Raw genomic sequence first — 12,769 nt, 5'->3', positions numbered from 1 at the left:
GTAAAAAGAGGCAAAAGAAATAAATTAGGATCACTGGCACTAGCTACATACTGTACGGTGTCGGCCATCACTCCACCTTGGTACCTTTGCCACGAAGTTTATCACGTATGGCCACCACCTTCCCTAGAATCCGTGCCTTGAGGGTCTGGGCACCCAAAGCAGCTGCTTCGTCGGCGGAGACGACGCGGCGAACCAAGATGTTGAAAATAGTGCCGAAGCCAAGCGCAATAACCGTGCTGGTAAGAATAATCACGTTGTACGGCATGCTGAAATCCGGGGTTGGTAGCGGCAGGAGAAGACTGGTGGAGCGAATGAAGACGGGGGCATTTTGCGCCGTATCCAGAATCCGAATTACTGCAGGTGCAACGTTGAATCCGCGGTTGGCATCAGGAGGGTACTCTGTGTATCGAAGAATGGCCTTCTCGAAGTCGTAGGTGAGGGTGACAATTGAGGCGGCAGGAACGGTCATCACCAGCTCAAGTTGTGTTCCACGCTCGCGGTCAATGGCCGGACGGTAAAAAGTCTCTTTAACAATTTCCGACACGGGAATCTCTCGCCGCACCCCATCACGGCCGGTAATTGTAGCCTGCAGGGTGTGGATATACGGCCGCAGAAACCAAGGGAGGGTTTCAAAGAAAATGAAGTCCACGTCGCTGGCGTCAGACGGATTGCCGAATATGATGCGCATGCCACCCCGCTCTGCGCCGTGGCCGACAATAGTTCGTTCGGCATTCAGAATGGGTTCCTCAAGCGGAACCTGACTGGTGACAGGCTGCTCGGGTATAACCAGGTCAAACGGCTCTGATGCTTTCAGCGTGAAGCAGCGAGTAAAGCCATCCGCCTGTTTTGTTTCCAAGGTCCCTTCTGAGGTAAACACACCCCGGTCGTGCGGGACTCGAAGGCAAACGGTTGATTCGTGGGGATCTTTCGAATCTGTGAGGGGACAGACACCGTTCAGCGTCCGCCCAAAGACCTCACTAAGACTCCATCCCTTTTCTGTCGTCGTTTCGAGGGGGTAGCAGGTGTCATCTGAGTTGTACGGCTTGGAAGTATCACAGACCAACTGGTCATTAGGAACAGGGCGAGGAATTGGATTGTCTAAAACGATTAGTAAATGTGTTTTGGGATAGGATTCAACAATACGTACCACGAGGTCGCTTGGATCGTTCAATATCCAAGACCATGTCCACTGTCTGCTCGATTTGTACCACACACTCTCCCTCTGGAGGACAAACCGGTCGAACATCCACCGACATACTTTGCCACGCTGCATCAAACAGCTTGTGTCCGTCAAAGAGGGTTGATACTCCTGCTTTTCCTTTGCAGGGAAGGAGTTTCAGAAAGGGCGTCAGATTCTCCGTACAAACCACCTCGCCTGGCAAGGTTCCATGTAGGAGATACAGGTCGTCTGTAGGCGGATGATCCCCGGCCGGCTCGAATGACACAACTGGCCGAGTAGTACGGGTCGAGTCAATGAAATTGAGCGAGGCACAAAACAGGCCAGAGAGGGATTGCGTCAAAGTAATCCATTTGGCAAATGCCCTAGAAAATGTCAGTCCTGTAACCGGTGTCTACAAATGCCGACGTACTCATCATCACCCGGCGCATCAATCCACGCCCACAGTTCCACTCCAGTGCCGCCTTCTTTGCTGCCGTTCCACGGCCGAGGACCCCAGCTTTCTGCATCCCATCGCCCCGTCGTGAAGCGGAGATGAAGTTCTTTTGTGTGGGCATGTTGCAGAATCTGCCCTAACGCTCGGGGGAAGTATCTGAAATGTTGATTGTCGAAGGATTGCTGAGAGGTGTTGCTGCGGAAGTTGAACGATGCTAACAGCGACGATTGGGGAAGCGGGTGGAGGAAGAGTTGTTCATGGTAGTCAGAGGATGCTGCAGCGAGCGCGCTCCATAGCGCAAGAAGCGTCAGGGAGAAGCGTGAGAGGAACGTCATCACTTCATGCTTGCCGGGTGTCGGTCTAGGTGGCTCGGTTCATGCGACGTAGACCAATTGACAGGGAGAAGTTGGGACCAGTTGCAGTTGGAACTGGGGCAGCCGAGGGCTTGGAGGCTGTGAACACCGTAAGCCCAGACAATCGAACGCAGCGGAGCAATCAACAACGAGACGACCACACGAATCGGAACAAGAAACAGCCCCGAATCGCTGGCCTGTCAACAGTCGCGCTCACCGCCTTCCGCGGCAAAAGCTCCGGCGAAAGACTTCAACTTCCTCCCACCACGCCCCTCTTTGCGCTAATTCTCTTTACGGACGCAATCCCTCCTAACTATGGCGGCGGAACAGAGAAAGCTGCTGGAGCAGCTCATGGGAGGTATGTCCGCTGCGCCGCGCTCCAGATCAGAAGCGCCTATCTATCCCAATATGCTCATCGAACAGAACTAACAACGCTTTTTTCTCCCAACAGCTGATCAGCTCATTGGCTCTGGTGCCCAAGGTCGCAATTCTCAGCTGACCATCACAGACCCCAAAGTCTGCCGCTCGTACCTCGTGGGCACTTGCCCACACGACCTTTTCACCAACACCAAGCAGGATCTCGGTCCCTGCCCCAAGGTGCACAGCGAGGGCCTGAAAACGGAGTACGAGACAGCCTCGCCAGCAGAAAAAGCAAAATGGGGATTCGATTTCGACTATATGCGCGATATGCAAAAGTACATCGACGACTGTGACCGGAGGATCGAGACGGCGCAGCGCCGGCTGGAGAAGACGCCTGATGAAATTCGGCAGACGAACGATCTTGTACGTTTTCCCGACGTGTTCAAAGCGAGATGTCTCTACTAATGGACTTTTTTTTACCAATAGCTCAAACAAATCGCCGATCTCACCAACACCATCAACACGGGTCTTCTCGAAGTCTCGGTTCTGGGCGAGACGGGCTCTGTCGCAATGGCCATGAGCGAACTGCACAAGATCCAAACGGCGAAATTCCAGAAGGAGCAGATCGAACGCGACCTCAAGAATCTCCAAGATACCTCCGGTCCTTCGGGACACCAGAAACTGCAGGTTTGCGACGTGTGCGGCGCCTACCTCTCCCGACTTGATAATGACCGACGGCTGGCGGATCACTTCTTCGGAAAGATGCACATGGGCTATTCGGATATGCGCAAGACATACAAGAAGCTGAGTGCAGAGTTGAAGGGTCGGGCTCCGCCTGTGCGGCAGCACCATGAGGAGGATGATAACCCGTACACTAATGGTGGTCGGGCTGGTGGCCGGGGTCCGCGGTATGGTGGTGGTGGCGGTGGTGGATATAGGAGGCGCGGAGGCAGGTGGTGATTTCTTTTATCTTGTCTCCGGTCCGGATCTTTGGCATAGCGCAGGCGTTTTTACCCGTTAAGTAGGAATTACTCGAATTCATATTCTACACCCAAATACTAGTTACTGGTGAATTGTGTATCAACTACCGTTTGACGCCATTTTTTGAAGTCTATTTCAGGACTTTTGTTGAATTGAGAACCCATTGAGAACAGAAGAGTCGAAAACACGCCAGCCATGATCGTCAAGGATATCACTCGCAGAAAGCTCATTCGCCATCCTCCATGTTCAACTCGTCAAAGTTATCAAGCAACTCATCCATGTTGATCTTGGGCACCTCATCATCGCTACCATCGTCCTCCTCCATCTCGTCGGTCTCGCCCATGGCTTGCGGCTTGTTCCGGGCCTTATATAGATCCAGGGTCTGCCTCATCTCGTGATCCTCTTCGATATCACGCAAGAACATCTCATAGTCGGCCTCGAGGCGGTTCTGCTCCTGCTCCTGGCGGCGGGATGCCTGGACAGCAGCACCGGCAAGCGCCTCCTCCTCGTACTCACGGGCCATGCGCCTGAGGCGCCAGGCACGGTTCTTGGGCTTCTTCTTGCGGGCATAGTGCTTCTTGACGAGGACAACATCCGGGATGGTCGAGCTGTACTGGCCACTTGCTTCGATAGCTTCGAAATTATCGTTGTTGAAGACAGTGCCGCTGATGAAATATCCTAATGCGGAATCACCAACATGAAGGATGCCACCAAGGTGAGTCCGTACGAAGTACTGGTTTTGGTTAGATCCTAGATCCGAGGCACGAGCCACAGTCGCTTCGGCCAGGAAAAATCGGCCATTTGACTGGCCGATGGGCTCGATGTCTAGAACAATAAACTCCTTCAACTCAGTGATATCCGCTAAGTTCTTGAATGGCGAGCGCCAGTAGATATTGGCCGGAATTTCAGCAGTTTGGAGGGAAGTTGGATCGATAAGGCTGACGGAGCTTCCAATACGGTAGCAGAGGGTCAAGGGTGAGATGTTGCCTAGCTGACGGGCCAGCTTAATCGGTAGGGCAACCAGGTCGTCTTTGCAGATAGGGATCAGCTCGACTGTGAGGGAGTTAGAATGATCTAGAGCAAAAAACTAAGTAGTGTTCCTGACCTGAAAATGTAAACTTATAGCTTTTGACTGAAGTGTGCGTGTCCATAGATATCAGTTCCTGCGACTTCTTCATTTTGCAGGGAACCACGCTGTAAAAATGACACAAATTAGACCCAATCACCTCGAAAGGTAGGGGCGGAAACAGTGTACTTACGATGCAAGAAATTCGTGCATCTTCTCCGCGTGAGATCTTGACGCAAAGTAGAAGTCTAGACCGTCCTTCGCTTCCTTGATATTAACCGTGTCCTTGTGTGCGCCATTCTTGAGGATGAGCTGCTCTAGGTATAGGAAAGTACGCTTGTGAGGCACTTTCTGTCGAACCTGAACGGATGCTCTCCACGTATTATGGGTAAAGGATTTCTGGCAGTCTAAATAGTAGGAGAAATGGTTAGCCAACCTTCTCATCCGAAAGCATCCTCTTCGGGGGATCGATTAGCATACCAGGACACTGCTGCGATGCAACCACAAACTCCACCTCAAATGTCTGCTGAATGATGGTGCCCTGGAAAGCCTCTTGCTGGATAGTGATCTTGACCTTGATCCGGCGAGAGTGAGGTTCCGTCCAGATGAAGCTAGCGTCAATGATTCGGACTTTCGACAAGCCACGAAGCCGACGCAGACAAACAGCGAGCAGTTCCTTCGATTCGAGAGCGGCCACAACCCAGCTAGACGGGGGCTGTAGCCACCGCTCGCAGTCCCTACACGCATGAAGCACTCCGTCTCGTTGAATCCTAAAACAGTTGTTAACCGCAAGGTTTCGAATTTTCCAGCACACCGAACAGAGATATATACCCTTGGGACACGTCGATGGTGAGTCTCACACAATCCTGACACAATGCTCCGGCCGCAGTGGTTCCATCGATCGCAGCACCGCAGTTGCAGCAAAGAATTCTACATCCCACCGATTAGCATTTGAAAAAAAAATAGGATTTGGGTGACAACTCACGTCGCACTGACGGGCTCCTCCTGTAGTCCCGACATGGGGACGGGGGCATCCAGATCCATCGACATCTTGCGCAGGACCCAAACCGCAGAACTGGGCAAAATGAAAGAGTTGAAGACTCAAGCGACTGCTATCGGAACTTTTTTGCCCCCGCTCCAATCTTTTGTGGCTGACTCAGCGTTTGGTTTGGCTGGTTTGCACCCGTGATAGTTGGGCTATCGATAACAGAGCATTTGTGCCGGCGCCATCCCAGACCGCCTGCCTCGCAGCCGCCTGAACTATATAAACACCCGGTACAATGTCACCGAAGTACTTACGATGCAACGCCTCCGAACTGGTTCCCATACTCAGCGAGGACTATGCGTGCCTACCAGTACCCCTGGGTTAGTTGGTTTACGGATTTGGGCAATAGAAACTCGTGGGTAACCTTAAGATGCGACTTAGTATATTTCTGAGACTATTCAGCAGCCTCTAAAACCTAGAGGCTAGCCAGCTATGTACATGTAGTCTCTTTACCCCGCTCGTCTATACATTCATACATAACCGAGCAGTTTTGAACAAGTGTTCAGTAGAATGAAGCACATGCTTTCGTTGAGTCGTTGGGGGGAGTGGGGAATTCAATATTTGAGTATCGCTCATCGACTTCTCCAATTTGACGAATGAATCCTGTTCAGCATGTGGCCACTTTCCTCTTTTACATCGTTAGGTTCCGCATGTGAATATTTGAAGAGTATCTGCCTGATGTAGCCTTCTTCCGCCCCTGCTACCATGAATGACTGGGGCCTGCGGTCCTTCCATCCTTACTCCTTCACATGCAACATCGTCACAATCACATGGCAACACCTATGAATATTTATCTGGACAAGCGCTCAAGAGTAGCGCCAATCTACTAGATCTTTCAAACTTTCATCAGATTGATTACTCTTCATTCTCAAAATGACTGCCACTCAAAACACCCCGGGCCAGATGTCTCAGGAGCAAAGAGACAAGTTGAAGCAACTTTGGAGCTTAGTCCTAGAGCTACTGGATGTATGAGCATATCTTATCAGCAGATACCCACATTGAGATCTTCTAACAAGAAACAGCCTATGCACAACCGCAACAGTAACCTCGAGACCACTTATTCAGCGTACACCCCCAAACTCGTAGAGTTCCTTCATCAGAAGATCGGCCGATCCGAGCTCAAGACGCTCCGGAATGAAGTCAACGATCTCTCTCCGGATACACTCTTTGTGTATTTCTTGAACACAACAAGACAAGAGTCCCCCGATCGCCTCCTGTTGCGGTTCCTGAAAGCCCGCAAATGGGATGTTGGCAAGTCATTCGCGATGTTGGTCCACGCGCTCGTATGGCGAAACAAGCACCTCAGCGTTGACGAGACCGTGGTGGCCAATACCGAGCTGAACGCCCTCAAAGAGTCCCGCGATACGTCTGATCCGCAGAAGGCGAAGATGAGCCATGCGTTCTTGGAGCAACTGCGCACCGGGAAATGTTTTCTGCATGGGACGGATCGAGTCGGACGTCCTATCATTGTCCTTCAAGGCCGACTGCATCGATCGACGGAGAAGAATGAGGTTTTGAATCGAGGAATCCTTCATATGATTGAGGCTGCGCGACTGGTGCTTGTACCGCCAGTTGAGGGCGTGGTATGCTTCTTTATGTATCTTGAATTCGTGGTGAAGGACGGGTTGCTGATTTTGTACACATCTAGACTGTTATATTTGATATGACGGGCTTCTCTGTGTCTAATATGGTATGTTTTATTGCTATACTAAACTATTTTCGTGCTATACGGTATTGATTGCCGAATAGTACTAATGTGGTTGCAGGAATACGCAGCCGCAAAATTCCTAATCGAATGCTCCCAAACTGGATATCCCGAATTTCTAGGCGCCCTTCTTATCCACAACGCACCATGGGCTTTCTCCGGTACGCTGCCACTCTATGACTCCTTTCAATATATCTGTAGTCCTAATTCAGCCGAACCCCAGGTATCTGGAAAACCATGAAGCGATGGATAGAACCAGAGACTGCATCTCGCATCCACTTCACATACACGACGGCCGAAATTGGGCAGTTCATTGCTCCAGAGCGACTAATTCAGGGGCTGAACGGCAAGGAGAACTGGTCATTCGAGTTTGTCGAGCCCACTGAGGGTGAAAATGCGAAGATGGAAGATACAGCCACTCGGGACGTTATCTATGCGGAACGGAGAAGCATCGGGACCGAGTTACTGAACGCAACCTCTGAGTGGATCGAGGCAAAGACTCAGGAGGAGAGAGATAAGGCTAGTTCTCGAAGGGAAGATGCGATAGTGAACTTGCACCTGAATTATTGGACTTTGGATCCCTATGTCCGTGGACGAAACTTGTTGGACCGCACGGGGATCATTCAGGAAGGTGGGAAGATCGACTTTTACCCTAACCCCAACTCAAACTCGCAGTAGAACTATGATACAGTACGTTCATGTCTTCTACAGCCGCGAGCGTGTAATCATTGACCCTGACCCGTCAGAGGGCCACAGAGTAAACATCTAGAATAATATTTTTTTGGTACAGATTTGATCAGAATCACCCGTTTTGTGCAAGAAAAATCCACACTGCTGATTACTCTTTGATATCCAGTGAGTGCTTTATTTTGTCTAGCGATGGGTCATGATGACCGGTACCAGTATTTATTGTAATGCCGTCTTCCTCGCCAGTAAAGTTCTGCGGTGGCAAAGTCTTCCTGCTCCTTCGCGTTCATGCAACTGCAGACCTTCTCAGACTGCTGCAGGCTAAAATCTACGTCTTTTAGGGTATGGCTTGCGCTCTCTTGTCAAAGGAAAAAAAGAAAGGATTCATCCTAGTGAAGGGCTGTTGCTAATTGCAAATAACTACAACTGTGTGGAATGATGGCTCTGCATGGCCCAGATTCCTCAAAACGAAGCCATCAGACTCGAAAAACAAAGGATTGAAAGATAAAGGCAATAACTAATAATGTAGAAAACTAACGGTTCCTTTTTAGAGAGGAAGAACAACAGGCCGAACAAGCAGATATTACGGCAAGATATTCAACTGCTCATGTGTGTCCGATTCCATACAAATATCCATCCCAGGTACAAAAAAAAGCACAACATCCATAACACCAGACCGCAGTTGACACGGCTCAAACAACCCGCCGTGGTAAAAATGAGTGAATCAAATCGTGAAAATTAAACTCAGACACAAAACAAAATGCTGTACAATACAGGCCAGGAAGTTTCTTCCTCCTTTCTATGAGCTCTGAGGAACGTGGCCGTTCGCCTGAGTCTCAAACAGAGCTTGCATCAGGGTTTCGTAGTTGGCTGCAGCGGCGGGCTGTCGGACGAGAATATCACGGACAACAGTCAGCTGCGCCATATCCACGTTCGGGGCGGTTTGGAGAAGTTTCTGGATAGCCGGAGAATTCACCTGCGCACCGAGGACCTGCATTGCGGCGGCCATGCCGGTAGCGCCGCCAGACTGCTGCTGGTAGGCCGGGAACTGGCCGGCGGGTTGGGTAGCGGGTGCTTGCTGGCCGTACACGGCGGGGGATCCACCGAAGGCAGAGGGGGGAGTCGGCGCAACTTGAGCAGCGGGTCCATGGCCGGGAGTCATATAGGGTTGCTGGGGCGTGGAGCCTGTTGCAGTGACGGGACTCGCGGTGGCCGGGGGCTCCTGGCTGGGGTGGTGGGAAGGAGGCTGGACAGACGGAGGGTTTGATTCGCCGGTCTTGACGACGAAGACGACCAGAAGCATGCGTTCAGCGGCGGGGCCTTCGAGCGAATTGTTCTCCAAAAGCTCGATAAACTCGGGCTTCTTCGTAGCTCCGGCTTCGATGGGGACAATGTATGTGTCTTTCACCATTGGCACCGGGTGCTTGCCGATCACGCCGTACCGGTTACGGCCCTGGAAGTAATCGAACAGCTTGTTGAACCCGGCTTGCTCTCCAGGTAAGTCGGGGCTGCCGACGGCAATCACTGACACGTCGGTTGAGGTGCTGAAGCGCAATCCACAGAGGTAGTTGCTTGCCAGCTGGACATCGATGCGTCCGTCAATCAGCAAGGTCGGTGGAGCAAGTTGGCCCCATGAAACTCGTCCGCTCAGGTCTGCACCACCGACGTGTCTAGCGGAAGACATAAACTCCGCAACAGGGGTCATTGCCATCTTGCCGCGCCAAACAATGCCTTCCTCGTGGAAATCCTTGGGTGAATAAGGCGGAGAGTCCGGTTCCTCATCGCGCAGAAGCTGGTCGATCTCTGCATCCGCCTGGACCTTGCCACGGAATTCTGGCTCGCGGATGTTGGTGGCGACCTCGGGGAAGACGTGATCGTGGTGCGCACTATCTGGTGACTGGCCACGGGCATGCTGCCCGGGGGCGTTAGACTTGGTCGAATGTTGTAGCTTCGGACTGACTGGGCTCTGCGCAGACGGGCTGCCCTCAGTCTCAGCTATGCTTCGGCGCGGAGCAGCAGAGAAGACGGAGTCGGTGGCGGCACTATGCGTCTCATCTTCCACTAACTCTTCGCCCTTGTGTGTGCGTCTGATTCGGGGCCCCTGCTCTTGGACAATGATGTGTTGGCGCTCGGATTCGCGCTTGATCTCAGCGTCCTTTTGCTGCAATTCCTCGCTGGCCATCTCCTCCGGCTTCATCTTAGACAGAGAATCCGGGGAGAGACCACCTACGAGCAAACGATCTCGTAGAGAAGGGTTCTTCTTTACGTTGAACAGGATCGTCCGTAATTGCAGTTTATATGGTTCGTTGGGCTCTCCTGCCTTCCCGCAGATATTGTCATACAAGGCATTCTCGATCTGGAGACCGAGTTGCCGTGCCGCCTCCTCCGGTGACTGCCCCGTGGGCAGGGTAAATGTCCCCTTCTTCTGAGCCCCAGCAATCTGTTCTACAAATAGCTTGACTAGCGCAGTGGCAGCGCTTCTCCGAGCGGGAATCGTAAGATCCTCAAGGGAACCAACAATGGGAGACTCCGTAACTGCGGAAGGAGACATTCGTTGCTGCTTGATCTGGGGTCCCTGTTGATATGTCAGCAAGCTGGATATTGCCACTCGTCCAGATAGCACTCACCGTCTCTGTGTCTGTGTGGTCTTCAAGCTTGCGCTTCTGTGTGCTGGAACGACGGGAATCCCCTGCATGGCCGTTCTTCTCCGGCTCGGCTGAGGCTGATCCTGCTGCGGCGGGAGAAGCAGCCGGAACAGGTGTCGCAGATGCTGCTGTTCGGGCCGGCGTACCTTCGCTTGCCCGACTCTTCCGGGCGCCCTTCTTGCCCTTCTTGCCCTTCTTCTTCTTCTCTTCGGCTTCCTGGCGCCGCTTTTCAGCAAGCTCTTCCCAGGGTTTCTCGCCACGCGCAATTTTTGCGAGAAGTGCCTTGTGATTCTCTGGCCGGCATTGCTCACAATAGTATTCGTCTGGCTCCTGGCCCTTGGGAAAGACCAGGCCCATGCAGTCGTTGTGTTGCCATGCAGAGCATTGATCACAGCAGATCATATCTCGCTCTGTTTCCTCCTCTTCTTCGTATTCACCACAGATGCATCGAATTATCTCTTCGTCTTCTCCTTCGGGGGATTCAGGGGTAGGTTCGGCGGACGCTTTCTTGTCTTTTGGGCCTTTCCCTTTGCCCTTCTTCGGGGCATCGGCGGCCACGATATCGAGGTTCTTGTGTTGGCCCTTAGTGGCTCGGCCGGAGCGTCGCGGTTCATCTGGACTTGCAGTTAGCGTGTGCCTTCCAGCAAATAACCCCAGTCCAGCGCCATCGCCTGCGGCCACCTCTGGGTGGTCCGGAGACGATGGGCCCGTAGGGTCGATGTACAAGAGCTTACCAGCCATGGTGAAGGTCACTGGTGGATTTCTACGGCGCGTTGTAGAAAAGAACGACTCTTCCTTGGGTTCAAACTATGCACCGTCGCTACCCAGCAGCGATCGCAACAAAGACTCTCTACGGTTGCTCAAAGGGGCTAAAGTAATACACAAGAGAAGGCGCTGCACAAGCGCGGGTGCCTGGTCCACGGTATTACTTGGTGTGTGCTCAAGCTATCCAGACGCGCGATGGCGAGGAATGCGCCAGGTCGTGGTGTTCGCAGAGTCTGTCTCTTTTGCCGCGCGTGCGCGAACTTGAGCGGGGTCACGTGGAGAGTATGAGACACCAAAACGCGCCCTGCAAGAGAAAAGGAGCGAGGAGCGACCGATGGAAAGCGAAAACACGATCGCTCAAGCAGATGGTGAATAGTGGTGGTATTGGCGAGAGTGGGTGGAGGATGAATGAAGATGGAGGGTTGAGCAGGAGAGGACGGGACGGACTGGTGCGTTAGTTATGGTCCAGTCACGGGATAGCAATCTGTTCTGCCACCGCCTTGCCTTGCCACACCAGCCACTCGCGGCTGAAACGGACCTGTGCCATCATCGAGCGTCTCCATATTTCCCCCACTGGCATACGACCTGTACAGCCCACTTTCTTCACTCTGAATCGTTTTTGGGATCTGCCATCTGCCTCTAAACAATAATACAGCGTTTTCCTACCATCGTGTTGACCATGGCGGACGTTCGCTCGCTACTCCGCAATGAACTAGCTACCCGCAAAGGCACGTCGCAGCCCAATACCGCAGGCAACCGAATCAGCAAGAAGCGCAAAGTTGACAGCGGGGACGGGCACATGCGCAAGAAGCTGCGCAGCACAACCCTCGACGCCGTTCACTCTGCATCAAGCACACCAAATCCGCAGCCATCCAGTGCCCAAGAAGAAGACTCAGAAGAAGAGGCGGATGTTGCTAGCCGCGAGCCTCCTATAGACGAAGACGAAGAAATGACTGGTCCTCTGCCACTGGCAGGTCCGCAACAAACGACTCCGTTGACGACTGCCGAGCCCGCGCAGCAGCAGACATCATCAGCGGCAGTCGACGAAGATGAATGGGCGGCCTTCGAGCGCGAGGTCGCCGCCCCGACGCGAATGGCGCTGGCTGCAATCTCAGCTGAGGCTACTATCTCAGCAGCGCCGGTGACGGCGGAGGAGCTGGCTGCGCAGCAAGATCGGGGACACGAGATGAGTGCGACGCGAACACGTGAAGCCGAGCTGGAGGGCGAGCGGGAAGATGCGGCGCGGATGTTGGAAGAAGAGTTTGACCAGATGGAGGAATTAGAAGAGCGCGTGAAGAGTATGAAGCATAAGCGGGAGGAACTACGGCAGAAGCTTGTTGATGATCGGAATCGCATTCCCCAGCAGCAGGACCAGGATATGGTCTCTGCCGAGAGTGATAGTGACAGTGACGAGGATGTAGATGAGGACTGGGATGATTGGCGCTTCAAATGATGATGAGATGACCATTTTTTTCTCTCTTGGTCTACTGTGATACCCTCAGGAAATTGAATGAACTGTTTCCTATCCATATTATTTGTCCATCTAATA

At 52.6% G+C, this 12,769-nt stretch overlaps 6 protein-coding genes across 6 annotated transcripts; 3 read left to right on the top strand and 3 right to left on the bottom strand.

Annotated features, from left to right (window-relative positions):
- Nucleotides 1–67: 67 nt before the first annotated feature.
- On the bottom strand, nucleotides 68–1,948 carry gpi16 (GPI-anchored transamidase subunit GPI16; the record flags this gene model as incomplete). The annotated part of the gene is made up of 3 exons (XM_056978142.1): nucleotides 68–1,098; nucleotides 1,148–1,542; nucleotides 1,590–1,948. 3 exons carry the CDS (start codon nucleotides 1,946–1,948, stop codon nucleotides 68–70), a joined length of 1,785 nt encoding a protein of 594 aa, XP_056834174.1.
- Nucleotides 1,949–2,281: 333 nt separating this feature from the next.
- Nucleotides 2,282–3,286, top strand: N7510_006215 (LUC7 domain-containing protein; the record flags this gene model as incomplete). The annotated part of the gene is made up of 3 exons (XM_056978141.1): nucleotides 2,282–2,324; nucleotides 2,418–2,749; nucleotides 2,813–3,286. The coding sequence occupies 3 exons, from the start codon at nucleotides 2,282–2,284 to the stop codon at nucleotides 3,284–3,286; spliced, it is 849 nt and encodes a 282-aa protein (XP_056834173.1).
- Nucleotides 3,287–3,533: 247 nt separating this feature from the next.
- Nucleotides 3,534–5,423, bottom strand: N7510_006214 (ribosome-binding protein NMD3; the record flags this gene model as incomplete). Its single annotated transcript, XM_056978140.1, has 6 exons — nucleotides 3,534–4,360; nucleotides 4,413–4,501; nucleotides 4,567–4,780; nucleotides 4,854–5,143; nucleotides 5,205–5,303; nucleotides 5,359–5,423. The coding sequence occupies 6 exons, from the start codon at nucleotides 5,421–5,423 to the stop codon at nucleotides 3,534–3,536; spliced, it is 1,584 nt and encodes a 527-aa protein (XP_056834172.1).
- Nucleotides 5,424–6,291: 868 nt separating this feature from the next.
- Nucleotides 6,292–7,801, top strand: N7510_006213 (CRAL-TRIO domain-containing protein; the record flags this gene model as incomplete). Its single annotated transcript, XM_056978139.1, has 5 exons — nucleotides 6,292–6,384; nucleotides 6,441–7,001; nucleotides 7,067–7,108; nucleotides 7,185–7,284; nucleotides 7,347–7,801. 5 exons carry the CDS (start codon nucleotides 6,292–6,294, stop codon nucleotides 7,799–7,801), a joined length of 1,251 nt encoding a protein of 416 aa, XP_056834171.1.
- An 808-nt stretch (nucleotides 7,802–8,609) lies between these two features.
- On the bottom strand, nucleotides 8,610–11,196 carry N7510_006212 (uncharacterized protein; the record flags this gene model as incomplete). The annotated part of the gene is made up of 2 exons (XM_056978138.1): nucleotides 8,610–10,385; nucleotides 10,438–11,196. 2 exons carry the CDS (start codon nucleotides 11,194–11,196, stop codon nucleotides 8,610–8,612), a joined length of 2,535 nt encoding a protein of 844 aa, XP_056834170.1.
- Nucleotides 11,197–11,899: 703 nt separating this feature from the next.
- On the top strand, nucleotides 11,900–12,673 carry N7510_006211 (uncharacterized protein; the record flags this gene model as incomplete). Its single annotated transcript, XM_056978137.1, has 1 exon — nucleotides 11,900–12,673. One exon carries the CDS (start codon nucleotides 11,900–11,902, stop codon nucleotides 12,671–12,673), a length of 774 nt encoding a protein of 257 aa, XP_056834169.1.
- Between the last annotated feature and the right edge of the window lie 96 nt (nucleotides 12,674–12,769).

The sequence above is a fragment of the Penicillium lagena genome, assembly GCF_028827675.1.
Source record: "Penicillium lagena strain IBT 129212 chromosome Unknown utg000003l_segment0_segment0, whole genome shotgun sequence".
NCBI lineage: Eukaryota > Fungi > Ascomycota > Eurotiomycetes > Eurotiales > Aspergillaceae > Penicillium > Penicillium lagena.
This window is presented reverse-complemented; position numbering and strand designations above follow the sequence as displayed.